Source organism: Tachysurus vachellii, chromosome 3, assembly GCF_030014155.1.
Source record: "Tachysurus vachellii isolate PV-2020 chromosome 3, HZAU_Pvac_v1, whole genome shotgun sequence".
In the NCBI taxonomy this organism is placed as follows: domain Eukaryota; kingdom Metazoa; phylum Chordata; class Actinopteri; order Siluriformes; family Bagridae; genus Tachysurus; species Tachysurus vachellii.
In genome coordinates, this window is record NC_083462.1 from 8,430,185 (window position 1) to 8,451,361 (window position 21,177).

Sequence of the window (21,177 nt, forward strand, 5' to 3'; positions counted from 1 at the left end):
AAGATGAGAGAGAAAAGAGAGTGACTTGTGACGGAACGACTGGCTGATAACAGGAAGTAACACTTCTCAAGGGCGTGTTGAGAAAAAAAAAAGAGATGTTGTTCATTAATAGATCATTAATGGGCTGCAGAAAAGCAATAAAACTGTTCAAGACATTTGTGTTAGTGAAAGATTCAACTTCAGGGTAAGAATAATAACCTCGATATGTTTTATTCCTTACATTACAGGTCCCAGAAATAAAACAAAGTAAACATAAAAGACAAATGTTAAAAATAATACTAATCATTCTCAATTATTTTTGTCCAGGAAACTTCCAGCAACAAGATGAAAACACATCCAGTATTTACATTTATTCAGGATTTACACATACAACCATGAAAATGTCTTAAACCATTCTAACATATCAAAGTGAATGAATATGAAATCTACGTAAATGTTTTAAAAACAAAAAACGATCCTGAGAGATGTTAATCATCATCATCATCATCATTAAATTTGATCTTTTTCCCTTGGAAGGCTGTGATCTGTGCCTGCTGCTCCTTCCTCTTCCTGCTGGCTTCCCATGACGGATGCAGGGCATGCTGGGAATGTTTCCCTACTTTATTAATTGGAGTGTTTTTCCGATCAAATGCAGGTCTACCAGTTTTATCTCCTCCTCCCGATCCAGGAGTCTGAATTTTAAATCCCGCAGGTTTTCTTTCCCTTCCAGATCCTTGGTTTTTCCCCCACAATGGTTTCTCTTCATGTTTCTGGTTTTGGAAAGGCCGCTGTTTGGGAGCACCGTGTTTACCTTTCTGAGAGGAAATGCTGGATTTGGACAATGTAGAGCAGAAAACAGACTGAATTTTAAACTGAGCTGTTTCTTTAACCTCTTTCTCTGGAGGCTTGTTAGAGTTGTTTGTTTTGTCGGGTCTGGACGCGGTGTCACTTTTCTTCTTCTTCTTCAGCTTGCTCACTTTCCCGAGGAAGAAGTCGTCGTCGTCGTCGCTCTGCTCTGAATAAGAAGACTGTTTGTGGAAACGTTCTTCGGTGCTGTCGTCGAAATACTCTTTCTCCTCTTCAGAATCAGACAAATCGGACTCTTCTGTGACCTTTTTGCTTTCTGGTTTCTTGGTGTCAGGTTTGGAGATGTGTCTCACAGGTGTTGGTGCTGCTTCTTTGCTCTTGGATGGTAGACTCTGGACTGCTTTGACGAGTGTTTTGGAACTAGATTTTGGATTTTCAGGACTTTTTGAAGCTTTCTCCAGCTCTACTCTTTTAGGTTGCTCTTGTGCAGAAGCCAGCTTGGTGTCCTCTGGTGGCTTTCCAAAATTTGACATTACCATTAAGGTCGGATTTTTCTCTTTTATTTTTACATTCTCCTCCTCCTCCTCCTCCTCCTCCTCATCATTGTCATCACTTGCCTCTTCCTCCTCCTCCTCTTCCTCATCATCATTGTCATCACTTGCCTCTTCATCCTCCTCCCCCTCCTCCTCCTCCTCCTCTTCCTCCTTGTCTTCAACCTCCCCTTCACTATGTTCAGCCTTCATCACTTCGCTAACATTCTTATTCGCTTCTCCAGCTTTTGCGGCTTTTATCTTCTCTCCCTCTATGGCTTGTCTGACATCTTGAAGCTTCTTCACAAAGCGTGCATGCGTGGCAATCCGTGCCGTCGCTCTCTCCACTGCGCTAGACTCCGGATCCTGGAACACTTTCTCCATGTCAATGCTCCCCTCGAGAGCTCTGGTGGTAACATGATCGGGTAGAAGCGTCCTCAAAACCTCGACTTCTTTTTGCAGCCGTGCCGCACACTCCATGTTCCCTTTCAGCTCAGACTCTTCAGCCTTCGTCTTCTTGAGAGCAGCGATCTGCTGCACGAGATTCCGGATAATCAGCACTCTGAGTTTCTTCACCTCCTTCCTCATCCTCACCACCTCGACTGGAATGTTGCCTGTTTCTGACGGGCTCTGTGAAAGAAAAATGAAAAAAAACAACATATATTTCTAGCTATGGTAAACAAGATATAGCTCACTAACATGCCTTCTAATATAAATTCATCAGTTTTACATCATAGTCATCTAGAGAGGTTTGTGAAATAGTAAGATTAGTAGACCTCTTTTTCTATGAGTGGATCCTTATTCTGCTCTGTTGGTTCCTTTAGTTGCTCTTCTTGTTTTTGGACCTCTTGAGAACAACCATCATCATCATCATCATCTTCCTCCTCTTCTTCTTCATGGCCACTATCTAGTCCTGATTCTCTCTCTTCATCTCTAGATTTTTTTTCTTTCTTCTCAGCGCTCAATCTCTCTGCTTTGAAGGCCTCGACAGCATTTTTGATGCTCTGAATTCTCTTGCTGAACTCAGGGTGGGTGGCGATTCGAGCTGTGGCACGTTCTGACAAGCTGGACTCTTTCTTCTGGCACACTTTCTCAAAGCTTATGTCACTCTGCAGGGCTGCCTTGGTAACGCTGTCTGGTGCGAGTGCCTTCAGTACTTGAATCTCCTCGAGCAACCTCGCTGCTCTCCTCTGGTTCCTCTCCAGGTCGGCTTCGGTCCCTTTCTTCTTTTTCAGGACGGCGATCTGGCGGGTGAGCTTGCGGATGATGAGCACCTTCACCCGCTTCACCTCGGCTCTCATCTTCACCACCTCATTGCTGAGGTTTAGTGCAGCTGGCATCCTTCTCCTGTCTTTGTGTAGAGCGCTAGAGAAAGTAGAGCAGAATTTTACAGCAATAAGACCCAAATGCTAAATGAATATCAACCACAGGATAACAAACCACACACATCTTCCAGTTGTTAAGATGTTTATAGTCTATAGTTTCATGCCTAGAACAATTCCAACAATGATCTTAAATAACAATAACTCTTGGAGTTACAACTTAGCACACGCAGTGAGTCTTTAATACTGAAATTGCACCATACTTCAGACTTTAGTGCTTTTCAGAAAATTGTGACTTGGATTTTTCTTTCATGAAAACCACGAGGAGCAATTATTAAGTCCACCAGCGCTATCAGACAATTTTATTTAACCACATCATGTCACTTTGTAGCACAACATTACATACAGAAAAATGGCACTCCAAGAAACACTGACACTGACCAAGCCCAAAAAAAAAGGTGATTTTCCAAATGGAGGACATGTCGATAAAGACAGCATCTTAACCTGAGACATTGTTTATCTTGGGAATTGAATTTTTAATGTTTTAAAGTTATGAACACTTAATTTGTGCTGTAAGTGTAACCCAAAATACGCCTGGAGAGGGCACGGAATTAAAACAGTGACTATTATTATGAATATTATTCATTATATTATATATAATGTACTTTGATGAGTTGTGTACCACAGCTCCACCAATGGCAGTGTGCCATCCTCGTCCAACAGGAGCGAGAGGAAGCAGAAGGGCGTCGGGAAGAACGCCCACAGCCAGCTGATGGAGAACTGTATACCCAACAACCAGCTCAGTAAACCAGACGCTTTGGTGCGGTAAGAAGCTTCCTGATGATTAGCAATGAGTCTGTTTATTATGTTTTATATTGCACAGCAATATAATTTTAATTTTCTCTATCAGCATTTATTGTAATTCAGATCACAGGTTTACATTATATATAGTGTGTATATATATATATATAGTGTGTATATATATATATATATATATATATATATATATATATACACACACTCACTGGCCACTTTATTAGGTACACCTGTCCAATTGCTCTTTAACGCAAATTTCTAATCAGCCAATCACATGGCAGCAATTCAATGCATTTAGGCATGTAGACATGGTCAAGACGATCTGCTGCAGTTCAAACCGAGCGTCAGAATGGGGAAGAAAGGTGATTTAAGTGACTTTGAACGTGGCATGGTTGTTGGTGCCTGACGGGCTGGTCTGAGTATTTCAGAAACTGCTGATCTACTGGGATTTTCACACACAACCATCTCTAGGCTTTACAGAGAATGGTCCGAAAAAGAGAAAATATCCAGTGAGCGGCAGTTCTGTGGGTGCAAATGCCTTGTTGATGCCAGAGGTCAGAGGAGAATGGACAGACTGGTTCGAGCTGATAGAAAGGCAACAGTAACTCAAATAACCACTCGTTACAACCGAGGTATGTAGAAGAGCATCTCTGAACGCACGACACGTCGAACCTTGAGGCGGATGGGCTACAGACCATGTCCATCCCTTTATGACCACAGTGTACCCATCTTCTGATGGCTACTTCCAGCAGGATAATGTGCCATGTCATAAAGCGCGAATCATCTCAGACTGGTTTCTTGAACATGACAATGAGTTCACTGTACTCAAATGGCCTCCACAGTCACCAGATCTCAGTCCAATAGAGCACCTATGGGATGTGGTGGAACGGGAGATTCGCATCATGGATGTGCAGCCGACAAATCTGCAGCAACTGCATGATGCTATCATGTCAATATGGACCAAAATCTCTGAGGAATGTTTCCAGTACCTTGTTGAATCTATGCCATGAAGGATTAAAGCAGTTCTGAAGGCAAAAGGGGGTCCATCCCGGTACTAGTAAGGTGTACCTAATAAAGTGGCCGGTGAGTGTGTGTGTGTATATATATATATATATATATATATATATATATATATATATACACATACACATACATACATACACACACACTGGCCACTTTATTAGGTACACCTTACTAGTACCGGGATATATATATATATATTGACACACACACACACACACATAGATAGATAGATAGATAGATAGATAGATAGATAGATAGATTTGCTGGGCTAATCATAATCATACATATACGAATAAACCTTATCCTTGAGACTATTCCCATTTTGGCACGAAGGAGAGGGAGGTTTGGCTGTTACAATAATTTCATCTTGTATTCATTAATCGTGATGACACTATAAAGTGTAACCCTAGTTTCTGACGATCATTTTGCGGCAGATTGATGATAACATTCACACTACAGGAAACAAAACCATTAAATCTAATGTTAGTGTTAAGTTGTTTACCAGCATGGCTGAGAGAAAGCATGGTAACGCACACGACCTACATAACTCAGTCGTTCTCAGCTCAGATCACGTCATAGTTAATCCATATACACGTTTATAACCACGCAATTAGTACGATTACCATTTTTTACATACCTTTTAAACTACAAGCGTTAGATTTGCGCATGGAAGTTTCTCGCTCAGGGCGCCGCCATGACAGTGGACGTAGCGCAGGCGTGACGCCATCACGTCTTCGGTCACGTTGTGCATAAAGGGGGCGGGGTTTCTTTCTATCTCTTGCTGGAGTTGTTTATATTTATTGCTCTGTGGCTCTTTGAGCTTAAATGATGACCGGCTTGTGTTCATGGCGTCAGCGTTAGATCGCTGTCCTGATTCTCAACACAACGGTTGGGGAAATAAATAAATAAACAAACAAATAAATAAATAAATAAATATATATAAACACACATAAGTATATATAAATATATAAATATATATATAATATTCCAGTCGAACAGGGAGGGGAGGATGAAGCGGCGCAATGCGGACTGCAGCAAACTCCGTCGCCCGTTAAAGCGGAGTCGCATCGCCGAGGGAATTCACGGCAGGTACGCGGGAGGAGGCGCACCGCCGCCCGGCCACTTTAGCACGACCTCACCGGCACTTTAACTTTATCTCACGATCTCACTATGAAGCTGTACGCGTTCAAATAGCCGCTTAAATAGCCCTTTTTCAGCTGGGAGGATTGACCGAGCTAAGCTATCTGAGCTGCTATGGCAACGGCCTAGCTTTAGCTTTAGCTTTAGCCTTAGCTAAAATAGTCCATTATTTAACGTTTAACATTATATACACACACATGTACTAATATATAGCCCCGGTGCTAATATATATATATATTAGTATATCTTAAGCTCACTGGTTGCTTTGTTGGAAATGACTCCATATCTCATTTAACTGAAAAAGGAAATTGTTTGACACTTTAAAACTGTCAAATTAATAAACTCTATTATCAGGCTCATAGTTCAAAGTTCATGGTTTCAGAGTTCAGCTGCCAGTTAATGAGCCTGCTGTTTGTTTACGTCTCTCTCCTCTTATCTCACCATGAGAGCAGCTACAGTTGGTTCCTGGCCTGCTGGAAATGTGTAAACTGGTGCAAAATGAATAGCAGGAATAAAATCCTGGAGAGATCTTTCAGCATGACATGTGGATGTCATTGTGTTCTCACGCACACACACACACACACACACACACACACACACACACACACACACGTTGATGTTTATGAGATTTTACACGACATGATGTTTATGTTTCTGACCCGTGTCGTGTACCTCGTGTCTCGTAGCACCTTCCTGTACCTGAAGTTCCTGCTGGTCTGGGCCCTGGTGCTGCTGGCAGACTTCGTCCTGGAGTTTCGCTTCGAGTACTTGTGGCCTTTCTGGCTCTTTATCAGGAGTGTGTATGACTCCTTCAGGTACCAGGGACTGGTGAGTGACCTCTTCTTGTCTAAGGATTTCTTCTTTAATAGCTACATCGTATTTCAGCACAGAGCACGCAAGCACTAAAACGAAGAATAAAACATGACAGGGACTTCCAGTGATACAGAAATAATACACATATATGTGGCATGATTCCTTTACCATCCAGAGGGGTAATTTCTAGTGACAGTACGTCTGACACAGATAGATAGATAGATAAATAGATAGATAGATAGCAGTTTTTTATATCTACTATATATATAAGGTGTAACGATATATATATCTACGATATATACATATATAAGGTGTAATGATATAACGATATATAAGGTGAGCAGCAGCATCACAGGTTCTAAGCAGAAAGGTCTGGAGGAACTTTCATGTATCAGAAGCAGATGTTAAGAAGGGTTGAATCTCTCCTGTCAGATAATTCTCATCCCTTACAACCTGAATTTCAGATGTTGCCATCGGGGATTACGCTTTAAACTCCCAAAATTCAGAACCAACAGATATAAACACTCTTTTGTGCCTGCAGCCATTCTGCGTCTCAATTCTATAAAGAACCTTAGATAACTTTACTGTTTATTGATTGTTTATTGTTTTAATTATTTTAACTATGCCTGCATGGTAGGCAATTTTTGTATTGTATTGTGTGTGTGATTGTGTGTGATTTGTTATACTATCTTTTGCACGACGAATTGCCTCATTGGGGGACAAATAAAGAATTTGAACTTGATATCTTTAAAATAATTAAAAAAATGTATTTTGTGCTGACAAACTGCAAAAGGAAGAAGGACTTCTGACTCTGGAGGCTCCTTCGACAAATGCTAAACATCTCCTCACACAAAGCGCCATCTTATCAATGTATTTAATTAGATTATAGAGATCTTGTGTCATCCAAGTCCTCGTGTGTGTTGCTATTATGATGCAGGTATTAAAAGCATCGACTGGCTCCAGGACAATCAAGTATAAAATGAAACTAAATTGTAGTATTTCAGGAGGGGAAAAAAGAGAGCATCATCTCCTCAAAACCGATGTGAACCTCGCTGTGGTTGTTTATGAATGCCATGTATTTATTGCTAATGCTGATAAATGGACAACAGTTATATGAAGTTCACGGAGTTTGCAACTCTGTTTGTTTTTTCCTTCCTTTAAATCTGCATAATTATCACAGTATGGGAAGTTAATTACATTACGGTTGGGAATTCTATCTCTCTGAAATCACACTAAGCCCAAATTGCCTCTCCGTTAACTTTTCCTCCGTTCCTTTTGTCTCTCAGGCATTCTCGGTGTTTTTCGTTTGCGTCACGTTCACGTCAGACGTCATATGCCTGCTGTTCATCCCTATGCAGTGGCTGTTTTTTGCCGCCAGCACTTACGTTTGGGTTCAATATGTATGGCACACTGGTACGTATTGCAATGTTCCCTTTTTAATATAGAATAATGATCAGAATTTATTGTGATAGTTGAATATTACCACAGGATATGTTACACACACATAGACACACAACATTATTTTATTAATATAGATGCAATTTTTTCCACTTTTTGTTTATTTTTAATTTTTTTATTTTATTTTTTTTATTAATTTTTTTGCCCACTTTGTTTCCAGGTCTATTTGCTTGCCTCTGCTTTCGGTGTAAGCCCTTTGACTGCTTTTCTTTCTGTTCTACCTTCACCGTCATCATTAAACATTTAGCACACATGCATTTTTAACCTCGCATTAAAAGAATTACAAGAATTCTTCTTCTCCTACTTCTCTAATAGGTGTGGTGGAAATGGGCTGGTATTAAAAATACTCTTAGGAATAAATCTTTCCCTTCAGAGGGTTGAGAAATGAACAGAATCAAGAGAGCTTGAACGAAGGGAAGAAAAGCCACATAGTTATGTGGATATATCTATATACATAGATATCTCTGTATTACTGGACGCTGCTTATACTAGAGCACCGTCTGAAATGGAAAACTGAAATCTTTTCATTGCTGTTCTGGAGAACATGATTAGCTAATGGCGGTGTGTGCGTTTGTGTGTCCTCAGAGCGAGGTGTGTGTCTGCCCACGGTCTCGCTGTGGATTCTCTTCGTCTATATCGAAGCCGCCATCCGATTCAAAGACCTGAAAAACTTCCACGTGGGTCTGTGCCGTCCATTTGCCGCTCACTGGTAAGGCTGTAAGATGCAGACACGTGTTAGTTAGTAATAAGTAAGTTTATCTACACTGACCAAAGTGCTGTGCAAAACATATAATACAATGAGGATAAAAGTACAAAGAAGTAAACTGAGGTAATTAGTTAACATTAACCAATGACACCAGGTTATAAAATAACCAACAAATAAAAGTATCTACTGCACACGTGTCCACTGAATACAAAACAAACAATCCCTATAATTCAGTGCAGCTAAACTTTGAACCGTTATCTTTCACCTCATGGTAGATAGTTTCGTTGCTATCACTGCTATCACGAATGATTTTTAATGTATCATTTATTAAAAAAAGGTTTCGGATAAGCAGCGTCTCACACAGCCACGCTAGGTTTATGCCTCACAGCCATTTTCTCTTTTGTCTTAGAACATCGTGACAGATTTCAGCAACGGAAGAGCTGTTTTTAAAATCTTTCACTTTCAAGATTTGATTTGAAGATTTTTATCTTTGTCGGGATTTATATGCAGACACATTAGTTTGCTGCTGATTGGTTGATTAACCAGACGATAGCAATGAAGCAACTAATGTCTTCAGACTTGTTTATCAGACTGAAAATTACAAAGCGAAATACACCTCAGAGCTGCTATTTTCAAACACCTCAGTGTCACTGCTGCTTTCAGAGCTGTGACCAGGCTAAAAATAGCCACCCCACAGCCAATCAGAAACAGTCAGTGATAAAGTGCTAGAGGAAGGTTGATTAACACACACAGTGGATGGAGGAAATGAGCTCTAACTGTAGCTAGAAGGTGTGTGTAGGAAAATGGTGGGTATTGAGAGAGAGATTGTTGAGAGAGAGAGAGATTGTTGAGAAAGAGAGAGATTGTTGAGAGAGAGACAGAGAGGAAGAGAGAGAGATTGTTGAGAGGGAGAGAGAGAGAGATTGTTGAGAGAGAGATTGTTGAGAGATAGAAAGAGAGAGAGAGAGATTGTTGAGAGGGAGAGAAAGAGATTGTTGAGAGAGAGAGAGAGAGAGAGAGATTGTTGAGAGAGAGAGAGAAAGATTGTTGAGAGAGAGATTGTTGAGAGAGAAACAGAGAGAGAGAGAGATTGTGTGAAAGAGAGAGAGAGAGAGAGAGATTGTTGAGAGAGAGATTGTTGAGAGAGAAAGAGAGAGAGAGAGAGATTGTGTGAAAGAGAGAGAGATTGTTGAGAGAGAGAGAGAGAGAGAGAGAGAGAGAGAGAGAGAGATTGTTGAGAAAGAGAGAGATTGTAGAGAGGGAAACAGAGAGATTGTTGAGAGGGAGAGAGAGAGAGATTGTTGAGAGATAGAGAGAGAGTGAGAGAGAGAGAGAGAGAGAGAGAGAGAGATTGTTGAGAAAGAGACAGAGATTGTTGGGAAAGAGACAGAGATTGTTGAGAAAGAGACAGAGATTGTTGAGAGAGGGAGAGATTGTTGAGAGGGAGAGAGAGAGATTGTTGAGAGGGAGAGAGGGAGAGATTGTTGAGAGATAGAGAGAGAGAGATTGTAGAGAGGGAGAGAGAGAGATTGTTGAGAGGGAAAGAGACAGATTGTTGAGAGGGAGAGAGAGAGAGATTGTTGAGAGATAGAGAGAGAGAGAGAGAGATTGTAGAGAGGGAAACAGAGAGATTGTTGAGAGGGAAACAGAGAGATTGTTGAGAGGGAGAGAGAGAGATTGTTGAGAGAGAGAGAGATTGTTGAGAAAGACGGAGATTGTTGAGAAAGAGACAGAGATTGTTGGGAAAGAGACAGAGATTGTTGAGAGAGAGGGAGAGAGAGAGATTGTTGAGAGGGAGAGAGAGAGATTGTTGAGAAAGAGACAGAGATTGTTGAGAAAGAGACAGAGATTGTTGAGAAAGAGACAGAGATTGTTGAGAAAGAGACAGAGATTGTTGAGAAAGAGACAGAGATTGTTGGGAAAGAGACAGAGATTGTTGGGAAAGAGACAGAGATTGTTGGAAAAGAGACATAGATTGTTGGGAAAGAGACAGAGATTGTTGAGAGAGAGAGAGAGAGAGAGAGAGAGAGAGATTGTTGAGAGGGAGAGAGAGAGAGATTGTTGAGAAAGAGACGGAGATTGTTGAGAAAGAGACAGAGATTGTTGGGAAAGAGACAGAGATTGTTGGGAAAGAGACAGAGATTGTTGAGAGAGAGAGAGAGAGAGAGAGAGAGAGAGAGAGAGAGAGAGAGAGAGAGATTGTTGAGAGGGAGAGAGAGAGAGAGAGAGAGAGAGAGAGAGATTGTTGAGAGGGAGAGAGAGAGAGAGATTGTTGAGAGAGAGAGAGAGAGAGAGAGAGAGAGAGAGAGAGATTTTTGAGAGAGAGATTGTTGAGAGAGAAAGAGAGAGAGAGATTGTTGAGAAAGAGACAGAGATTGTTGAGAGAGAGAGAGAGAGAGAGAGAGAGATTGTTGAGAGGGAGAGAGAGAGAGAGAGAGAGAGAGAGAGAGAGAGATTGTTGAGAGGGAGAGAGAGAGAGATTGTTGAGAAAGAGACGGAGATTGTTGAGAAAGAGACAGAGATTGTTGAGAAAGAGACAGAGATTGTTGGGAAAGAGACAGAGATTGTTGGGAAAGAGACAGAGATTGTTGAGAGAGAGAGGGAGAGAGAGAGAGAGAGAGAGAGAGAGAAAGGAAATAGGGGAAGGTACAATGGTTTATAGCTGTTGAAATGTAAGTGATGACAAGAAGCAACATGTTCTACAGCTTTAACTCTAAGCGTCACTATAAAAGGATAAAAGGTGTGATGTCTCTGACTAAAACACTTTATGGCTACAGCAGTTTAGACTAATGGGAGATGTTCTATACGGTGGCACAGTACAAACTTTCCCTTTTTGCTGCCTTCACAGCATCGGCTACCCGGTGGTGACGCTGGGCTTCGGCTTTAAGAGCTACGTGAGCTATAAGATGCGCTTGCGGAAGCAGAAGGAGGTGCAGAAGGAGAACGAGTTCTACATGCAGCTCCTGCAGCAGGCTCTGCCTCTAGAACAGCAGATGCTACAGAGGCAGGAGCACGAGGCCGAGGAAGGTAAGCACATCGTTCATGTGAAGAGGATCATGATGACACGAGTTCTGGTGCAGATCTTCTTGGAAACTGTAAACGTGGCCATGAAGAAGAAACGTCAGCGTGTGCGCTTAGTTACAGGAAGACCTTTGTGTGTTGTTCTCTAGATAAGGGGAAAGCTGCATACTGTACTTGCTTCTTTAGTGGATATAAAATGTCCACATCCAGTAAAAACATCTTTAATGCAACTTGTAATGTTGTTCAGATGTCTCCTTGTAAGGATTTTCAACTCTATAATGTACACCACTTAGTGCTGCTGGGCGTTTTAAAGACGTCTCTATAGACCCGTTTATTGCAAATTGTTATGCAAATGATTGTGAATAAAATTCAGCTCCTCTTCAGCTTGGAAGTGGAAATGTAGCATCAGGCCGCCTCATCGTTCCTTATGATGCAGTTGCCAAAAACTCCACATTATTCCTCTGTAATCGGTGGACCGACCACTACTTCTTCTTCTTCTTTTTTCCTGCCCTCCATCTAGGAGCCTCTAAGTCCGTCTTGGAAGCAGATCCGACGCTTTTGGCTCAGAACGGCACCAAGAAGCTGCCCATCTCTTTCCCCGAGCTGGAACAGCGGGCCAAAAAACAGAACCAGCACAGCGTAGGAATAAACAACAACATCCTACACACTGTGGAGTCGAAGCTGCAGGACATTGAGTACATGGAGAACTATCTGAGCAGCAAGAGACTGAACAACGAGATGAACGGCTGTGCGGAGGACGTGTGTGGCACAGATGCAAACTCCGCCTCCTCCTCCTCCTCCAGATATTACAAAAATTCCTCCCCACGCAGCCACAGCTCCACCAATGGCAGTGTGCCATCCTCGTCCAACAGGAGCGAGAGGAAGCAGAAGGGCGTCGGGAAGAACGCCCACCGCGAGCTGATGGAGAACTGTATACCCAACAACCAGCTCAGTAAACCAGACGCTTTGGTGCGGTAAGAAGCTTCCTGACGATTAGCATTGAATCTGTTTATTATGTTTTATACGGCACAGCTTGTGGATTCCTGGTTCCGTATCAGTCATTACTTTTCTCTATCAGCATTTATTGTAATTCAGATCACAGGTTTACATTAATGCGCTCATTCTTAATACACTATTTTAGTAAATTACACAATGTAAAGGCAGATCAAAACAAATCCGTGTACTGTGATTGTCGATGAAAACCTTTTTCTGAGGCAAGGTTTATTTAGCATCATGGAAAGGAGTCTCCAGGCTCAGCGCTTTGTAGCAAACAGAGGTAAAGTTACAAGTCGTCGCTGTCGGGCGGAAACCTCGTATGTCCAAATTTGGTCAGTTTCATATTTTTTCACATATCGATGCTATTGGTCAGTCCCCACGTGGGTCTGTTATTTTTACAATTCTGTTATTAACCAATCTAAAGTCTTGAAAATAGCTTGAGCACAAATCTCATAACTCCATTGGACACTTCAACTGTCCACCTCTTCCTCACTCCGCGGGAGAGCTTCGCAGCATATTTCTCCTCAAGAAGAGTCGCAACGAATCAACACGTTTTCTGAGGTAAATGTCTTCAAAACACTGGGCTCAAAGAAAAAGAAATCTTGACCCCCGCTAGTTCTGGTGCTCGTCTGAGGACAGGAATTTAGCGCAAGACAATCCACTGCAACACGGACTAAACCCTGTGCACTGCAGATAAGGTACGGTGTTTTTTTAATTTCCTGAAAAATAACGGTTTTGGAGATACGAGGATTCCGCCTGACAGCGACGAAGTTCTGTGGTTGCGGTAGTGCAAAAGGAGTCACGCTGTTATTAGAAATGTAATCAGCTTTGGTCCGGACATGTCAGGCTACATCACACCAACACAGTGGTGTGTATTGTGCTGTTTTTATTTTTACTTTGTATACAAAAGTGCTACACTATTATGTTATCATGGGCATTGTATATAGTGTTTTTTTTTTCCTCCTACAAAGGAGTAGGTGGGAACTTGAGTAAATGCTTCTTCTTGGTCAAAGTCGCAGTAAATCCAGGGTCTATCCAGAGCTGAAACACTGGGAACAAAGCAGGAATACATCCTGACCGGGACGGCAGTTTATCTCAGGGCTCGGTCACAACCAGGGCAATTTAGAGTCACTAGTTCATCTACTAGCATAATTTTAGGAGCTGGGCGACATCAGAGAACCCAGAGGAAACTCCACACAGACAGCAGGCTCAGGATTGAACCATTGCACATCAGGCAGCTTAAATCATACTGCAAGGTTTACTTGCATTTATGTTGAAAACACTGACTTGTGTTTAAATTCCTGGTTGAACAAATTTCTGAATTACAAACAAATAAAAAAGCTAGCGAAATCTGTGGCAATTCAATTGCACCTTGTAGTTCTAGTCTATTTATTAAGAGGTTATGTGATTAATATTTGGTCTAAAATACTTTTTGACAGGTCTTATTCATTTCAGTTCGAAGTGAACCGAATTCTAGCGATCATCATCACTCTTTCAAACGATCACATGCTACAGGTTCACCAGAACAACACTTCACAATTCGCACCTGACGACGTGTGTTGAGTTTGTGAGTGAAACGTGATGTGATTGTGCGTGCAGTCTGGAGCAGGACGTTAAGAAGCTGAAGGCGGATCTGCAGGCGAGTCGCCAGCTGGAGCAGGAGCTGCGGTCTCAGATCAGCTCTCTGAACAGCACCGAGAGGAACGCTCGCTCCGAGCTCAGCCAGCTCCGCCACGAGAACGAGCTGCTTCAGAACAAGTGAGGATTCAACACACACCCAGAACTTTTCTCCACTTTTCGATCTTTAGTGGAAGCAAGAATGTTAGTAGAAGATGCTCCAGTATCTCCATAATGATTTAAGACGTCGCAGTCTGGTGTACGAAAGGCTATGGTGAAGTACACAATCTAAAGTAAAGCATTTAGACTCATTTCTCCTTTCATGTTAAAATCCATGCAGCTCCAGTGTTCTCTCAAACAGCCCTGTGTGCTAAAACGTTGATGTTTCGGAGCACAAACCTTAATAGAGTCTAGGGTAGGGTTATAAAGCTCCATTACGTTATATTATATCCAGAGTACAAGCAAAATGAATAGGAAACCATTTGGGATTTGCTCATAACTTGGGCTCACATGCTGATGGAAATAGTGACGAATACTTACAGTATTAAATAATTAGTTAAATAAAGGCATCACCTAGTTGCTGTTCCTTAAAGTATGGTGTGGTATCAAAACATCAGCAGTCGCTTGCATTAATAGTGCTTTTTGTCTCTGTATAAGGCTCCATAACGCAGTGCAGTGCAAGCAGAAGGACAAGCAGACCATCACTCAGCTGGAGAAGCGGCTGAAGTCCGAGCAAGACGCACGGTCAGCGGCTGAGAAACAGCTGAACGAGGAGAAAAAGAGGAAAAAGGTGGAGGAGGCGACGGCTGCCCGGGCCGTCGCCCTCGCCGCAGCATCCAGGTTAGATTAGAGTTTATCCCAGAGCTCAGTGTCAGACAATGGACACTGGACATTGTCTCATACAACAATGAAATACCTGATATTCTGTACCTGATAAGTGTGTGACGAGCAATGAATAGATTGTATGTAGTAGGGAGGGAGAAGGGACAAGCACAAGAGTTATACAGTACAGACATACAACATACAGACATAATAATTAACATGTTATAACCTTATATAAGGTTGCTATTATCTTGTCAGCCTGTTTTTATTTGTCAAAAGCATCATTTTATTCTACAAAATGTGATTATAGGACAACAACTTAAACCTACATCTCCTTTCATCAACTGTTTTTTTTTCTTTCTTTCTTTCTTTCTTTCTTTCTTTTTTTTTCTTTCTTTCTTTCTTTCTTTTTTCCCCCCTCCCTCGTTTCCTCCCTCACTTTCTCTTGATGCTGTAGGGGGGAGTGCACAGACTCCCTGAGGAGTCGAATTCGAGAGCTGGAATCCGAATGTAAGAAGCTCTCCCACGACCTAAAGTTTAAAGAAGAGCAGCTCAGAGATCTGGAGGGCAAAGTGCAGGTGAGCTGCAAACATTACTCCGAAAACCTTCCTGCATACCGCAGTGACAATAACTACAAGTGGGCGCAGCACAACCTTTGGTATTATTCACAGTCACAATGGTTGTGCCATACTTTTTGCTGACTTCCCATCCTTAAGAATTCAGCAGAATTCAGTTTAGTAAAAGCAATGTTTAAAAACTCATAATATGTTTATGAGGTCGTAATATGTTTATGAGGCTTTAGATGGTTGCCATCTATGGCGTTGTTGCAGAGCAGCTTTCAGTTTAAGAGAGTTTCCCAGACTGCTAGATTGCAGACCTCGGGATAAACACACAGGCACAGGTCACGTGGTCGAGAGTTCCAACCGTCTCTGTTCATTTAAGATAGCAGATCTGTTCTGAGACGAAGCCTGTCGGTTTTGACCACCAGCAAGGACATTAAAGTCTACTACACGTAACACACTGTGTCTTAATTCCTGAATTCTGTGCATCACGGTGTATTCCTGCATTCCTCCCTGGAAGAAACCCAATTGATATCCCAGAATGCTCACCAGGAACCATAATGATCTGCACGTAGCTACCTGGCTCGATCCGATTGGCGAGTTTAATAACACCACACATCGAGAGACTGAAGGCAGACGAGTCCCAAAAGACACTCGCTCATTGGGAGCTCATTGACTGTAGAGTCATTGTCTCAATAATATTTAAACCAGCCATCACAAAGAAGCTGTCCCTGGTCATCATGGGTCACTCATAAACATTTTCAAGAGCTGTAGTGCTAGAGGGAAAAGCCAAAAGTTAGAACCTCTCCTTGGAAAGTAAACCTTAAAAATGCATGGTAATAGGGAGACGTACAGTAAGTCTTGGAAACCAGTCCTGCAGTTGCATGGTAGAAATTCTGTCTTTAGAAACCAGCTCAACTGTTGAATCAAATGAAAACCACTATACAATTCTTCTATACAATTCTATTTTGGGTCAAACTTCTTTGTTTCAAACCAAGAAGGTTACTTTTTTTTAAATTACTCCTTTGTCCAACCTTCTAAAGGTTTGATATCAACGAGTCCCTGAGAAACAGGAGTTTGTATTTGATGGATGGATGGATGGATGGATGGATGGATGGATGGAAAGTCTGAAAATTTGTATTGCTTTGGTCATTCTGAAAAGACAGACCTGATAAGCAATGCACAGTGTTCTGGGTGACAACAAAGCTAATGTGTGCAGTGAATGATGGATAATAAGGCTGTCCATGCTAACCAGGGAATGACCACTCCAAGCGAACAGGTGCCACCGAGTTCCTTAGTGCTTCACCTAAAATGAACAAGAATAGACAAGACCAGGTTATTTCCAGCTTTGAAAGACTTTGGAGTGCCTGTAGCTCCAACCATGTTTGGTGCAAATAAAAACGTATTGGTTTAACACTATAGAGCAGTGTTACTCATTGCGCGGCTCGCGAGCCTCCTGCGGCTCGCCAAGCTTTAATATGCGGCTCGCATGGCAATAAATAATACGATGATATGATCATGTGGTTAAAATTTATTTTTCATTTAAATAACATTAAAAACAATCAGGGAAGCATAGAAAAACGAATATGCTCTATTACAAATAATAATATACAGTTGAGGCCAAAATTATTAGCCCCCTTATGAAATTAGACAAAACTCTTGATTTCTCCATGGAAATGACCATTAACAACAAGTGTTTTATAGTGTGTTTGTTTCCAAAATAACAAAGACAAAATCTCCACTAAGTTTGATTAGGATATTTAATTGAAATAGTGAGTTGAAACAAGAAAGGGCAAAAATGAAACGTCCAAAATTATTAGCCCCCGGTCATTAATAGTCAATAGTGAACCCTTTCTGAGCCACAACTGACAACAACCTCTTAGAGTAGTTCTTTACTAGGTTGGCACAGGTTTCCTGAGGGATTTTAGCCCATTCTTCCATTGCAAATTGCTCCAGCTGGTCCAAATTACGTGGTTTCCGAGCATGGACATTCACTTTGAGCACTCGCCACAGATTCTCAATAGGATTGAGGTCTGGGCTCTGTGCGGGCCACTCCAGGACCTTTGTTTTGGTATCCTTCAGGAACTGTTGGACCAATTTCGATGTATGCTTTGGGTCATTGTCTTGTTGGAAGACCCAGCGACGACCTAAGGCTAGACTACGAGCAGATTTCTGCATATTATCCCTCAAAATGTCAACATAATTTTCTTTTTTCATGATGCCATGCACCCGAACAAGGCTCCCTGTGCCTGAAGCTGCAAAACAGCCCCACAGCATGATGCTCCCACCACCATGTTTAACTGTGGGAACTGTGTTCTTAGGGTTGAAGGCCTCACCCTTTCTTCGCCAAACATAAGCAACATCCATGTGCCCAAACAGTTCCAGTTTAGTCTCATCAGACCAAAGCACAGACTCCCAAAACTCATCTTTACCTTTCAAATGTTCACGGGCAAACCTCAGTCTAGCTGTGATGTGCCGCTGTTTGAGTAAAGGGGTTCTTCTGGGATGATGGCCCTGAAGCCCACCACGATGAAGAGCCCTCACAACTGTGTTCCTTGAAACATCAACTCCAGAAGAGGCCAGGTCAGCAACAATCATCTTGGCAGATGTCTGGGGCATCTTGCTGATATCTCTGACTATTTTCCTCTCCAGGGTTCTTGAAATCTTGCGCTTACGACCACGCCCAGGTTTGTTTCTTACAGAATTTGTCTCCTTGTACTTGGCAATGATGCAACATACGGCGGTTCTAGACACTGTGAAAAGCTTGGAAATGGCAGTATAGCCTTCCCCCTTATCATGAGCCTCCACTATCTTCTTTCTGAGCTCAAGACTGATTTCCTTTGTCTTTGGCATGGTGAGTAAAAGTAGTCTCTCCCAATAATGTGTTCAAGTGCCCTGTTCCTTGGAGTCCTTTAATGCTGATTGAATGCCCAGGTGTTGTTAGGAAGCCAATTGACTGCACAGGTGTGGTTTGAAAGCTGATTGATTAATTAGGTGTGTTTTGAAAGCTGATTGATTAATTGGGTGTGTTTTGAAAGCAAATATTCACAAGGGGCTAATATTTTTGACCACCCCATTTTCACTATATTTGATTATAAAGCAAGCCTAAAAATGTATTTTATATTCCAAAATGTACCAAAAGCTACTAAATAGCACTGGCGAATGTTTGATTATATCAAGTTTTATCAATGCTGCAAACATTGGAAAGATCTTTAGGAAAATGTTCCAAAATTCCTGGGGGGCTAATAATTTTGGCCTCAACTGTATATTTATATATTATTTGACTCGTCACTGACTCACTGCGTTCTGTGCAATAGCCAGTTTTTGGCGGCCTGCCAGAAGCTAGTTTGTGTTTCATGCTAGTTAACAACTTGTGTTTACTGTACACACGGACTAAAAAATGGATCGATTTCTTATCAAACAATCCCGCGCACAATATGAACAGCAACAATGCAATGTGACAGTGACAAAAGAGGTAACTGATGGGGAGCATGCGTCATCCGCAACTCGAGTAATTATTGTATTGCAATATTGTACATTGTATTTAAGCAGATGAGCTATTTAAGACTGAATAACTTGGCATACTTTGCGGTGAAAGTGGCTCTCCTATTGACTTTGTCCTAACAGTGTGGCTCACATGAAAAAAATAGTGAAGACCACTGATATAGAGTGATAAAAGGTGATTCATCGTGTGTGTTATAAACACATAATGTGATGTTCTACTGGGTCGCGTCTCATAGCACGTAGCGTAGGATGCTTCACGGATTGGACGTGTTAATAAAAGAGAATAGGTGGAAGAGGTGAAGACAGATGTATACAGTGTAATAAGACAACACTCACGTTTCGTCCTTCTGCTATGCTTTATCAGGAATTGCGCAAATACAAAGAGAACGAGAAGGACACAGAGGTTCTCATGTCGGCACTCTCAGCCATGCAGGATAAAACACAGCACCTGGAGAACAGCCTGAGTGCCGAGACCAGGATCAAGCTGGATCTCTTCTCAGCACTAGGAGATGCCAAAAGGCAGCTCGAGATCGCACAAGGTATTTCTCTTTCCTTCTCATCAGTCGGTTTTTGCTCGTAGAATTTGGCGGACTCAGACTGATGCTGGTATTTAACTGGATCTGTGCGCAGGTCACATCTTGCAAAAGGATCAGGAAATCAAGGAGCTGAAGCAAAAGATAGCCGAGGTCATGGCCGTCATGCCCAGCATTGCATATTCGTCTGACTCCAACAGCATGCCTCCTATTTCACCTCACTACTCCTCAAAGTTTATGGACACGAGTCCGTCCAGTCTGGACCCCAATGCGTCCGTCTACCAGCCGCTTAAATAATGACCCCATGTGTTGTTTTTTTTTTTTTTTCCTTTCTTTTTTCTGAATTGACCAGGATCAGTATGCATACCTTCTTAAGTGTTGTTTTTTTTTTTTTTTTTTTTTTTTTTTTTAAATTCCTGTGTCCTTTCATTAATCTGTAAAATGTGGTGTTTATTTAAACAACAGGAGAAAAAGCTTTGTTTGGATTTTATGATCGTTCGTTATGGTGCATCGGTCTACTTTTTAATGCACAGAGGTTTGCCTGTCTGTCTGCATTTTTGCAAGCAAGAGTGGCACAGTTTTGTGTTAGAAAAGAATGACTTCATTCAATTAGTTTACCATAAAAGAAAAGTATTCATGATAAGTCGAGATTTCTTTCTCCGGGTGCTACGGTATGTCTTTAACATGTTTTTGTTGAATTAAAACCATGGAAGTACAATTTCTCTTGGAAACAATGAGCTGCAACTCCTCACGTGTTGATGACGAGGTTCAGAAGAGACTGATTTTGATGTATTTGTAATTATATGCTGCATAAACTTGGTTTTGTGAATGTGTATTGTATTTTTTTGTGTCACAGCAATTCATTCATTCATTCACTCATTTTCTACCGCTTTTCCGAACTACCTCGGGTCACGGGGAGCCTGTGCCTATCTCAGGCGTCATCGGGCATCAAGGCAGGATACACTCTGGACGGAGTGCCAACCCATCACAGGGCACACAAACACTCTCATTCACTCACGCAATCACACACTACGGACAATTTTCCAGAGATGCCAATCAACCTACCATGCATGTCTTTGGACCGGGGGAGGAAACCGGAGTACCCGGAGGAAACCCCCGAGCCACGGGGAGAACATGCAAACTCCACACACACAAGGCGGAGGCGGGAATCGAACCCCCAACCCTGGAGGTGTGAGGCGAACGTGCTAACCACTAAGCCACCGTGTCCCTCTGTCACAGCAAGTCCTCTTTTAAAATGGACCAAAAGTGAAATTTAGCTTGTATGCAGAAACGTACAAAGTGGTGAAAGCTGATTGATTTCCAGTCATTGTTTTAATGCAGTGCCTTGAATCTTTTCAGTTTGAAGTAAATTCATGGCTCTTTTTTGCTCAACCTGATGATCCTGTGTCACATCTCACACACACACACACACACACACAGCCTCACTTTAACTCAATCACCGTAACTCCTGTTCAGCCCTCCTCATATCGCATTGGATATTATTTATCTATCAAGACACCACAGATTTAT

At 41.9% G+C, this 21,177-nt stretch overlaps 2 protein-coding genes across 2 annotated transcripts; one reads left to right on the top strand and one right to left on the bottom strand.

Annotated features, from left to right (window-relative positions):
- Positions 1–194: 194 nt before the first annotated feature.
- srfbp1 (serum response factor binding protein 1) lies at positions 195–5,252 on the bottom strand. Its single transcript, XM_060865634.1, has 3 exons — positions 5,115–5,252; positions 2,093–2,681; positions 195–1,946 (listed from the first exon to the last, which is right to left on the bottom strand). Exons 2-3 carry the CDS (start codon positions 2,654–2,656, stop codon positions 468–470), a joined length of 2,043 nt encoding a protein of 680 aa, XP_060721617.1. The 5' UTR covers positions 2,657–2,681; positions 5,115–5,252; the 3' UTR covers positions 195–467.
- maco1a (macoilin 1a) lies at positions 5,241–20,558 on the top strand. Its single transcript, XM_060865635.1, has 12 exons — positions 5,241–5,365; positions 5,469–5,566; positions 6,304–6,445; positions 7,717–7,843; positions 8,474–8,597; positions 11,443–11,621; positions 12,136–12,589; positions 14,211–14,369; positions 14,886–15,068; positions 15,508–15,628; positions 19,479–19,653; positions 19,745–20,558. The coding sequence occupies exons 2-12, from the start codon at positions 5,487–5,489 to the stop codon at positions 19,942–19,944; spliced, it is 1,944 nt and encodes a 647-aa protein (XP_060721618.1). The 5' UTR covers positions 5,241–5,365; positions 5,469–5,486; the 3' UTR covers positions 19,945–20,558.
- Positions 20,559–21,177: the final 619 nt, after the last annotated feature.

What these genes read in the sequence shown, in the direction of transcription:
- maco1a (XM_060865635.1), top strand. Translation starts at nt 5,487, where the DNA reads ATGAAGCGGCGCAATGCGGACTGCAGCAAACTCCGTCGCCCGTTAAAG. An exon ending in CGTCCATTTGCCGCTCACTG is followed by an intron (nt 8,598 to 11,442) that starts GTAAGGCTGTAA and finishes CTGCCTTCACAG; the next exon opens with CATCGGCTACCCGGTGGTGA. An exon ending in GGAGCACGAGGCCGAGGAAG is followed by an intron (nt 11,622 to 12,135) that starts GTAAGCACATCG and finishes CCCTCCATCTAG; the next exon opens with GAGCCTCTAAGTCCGTCTTG.
- srfbp1 (XM_060865634.1), bottom strand. Translation starts at nt 2,656, where the DNA reads ATGCCAGCTGCACTAAACCTCAGCAATGAGGTGGTGAAGATGAGAGCC. An exon ending in ATCCACTCATAGAAAAAGAG is followed by an intron (nt 1,947 to 2,092) that starts GTCTACTAATCT and finishes TTTCTTTCACAG; the next exon opens with AGCCCGTCAGAAACAGGCAA.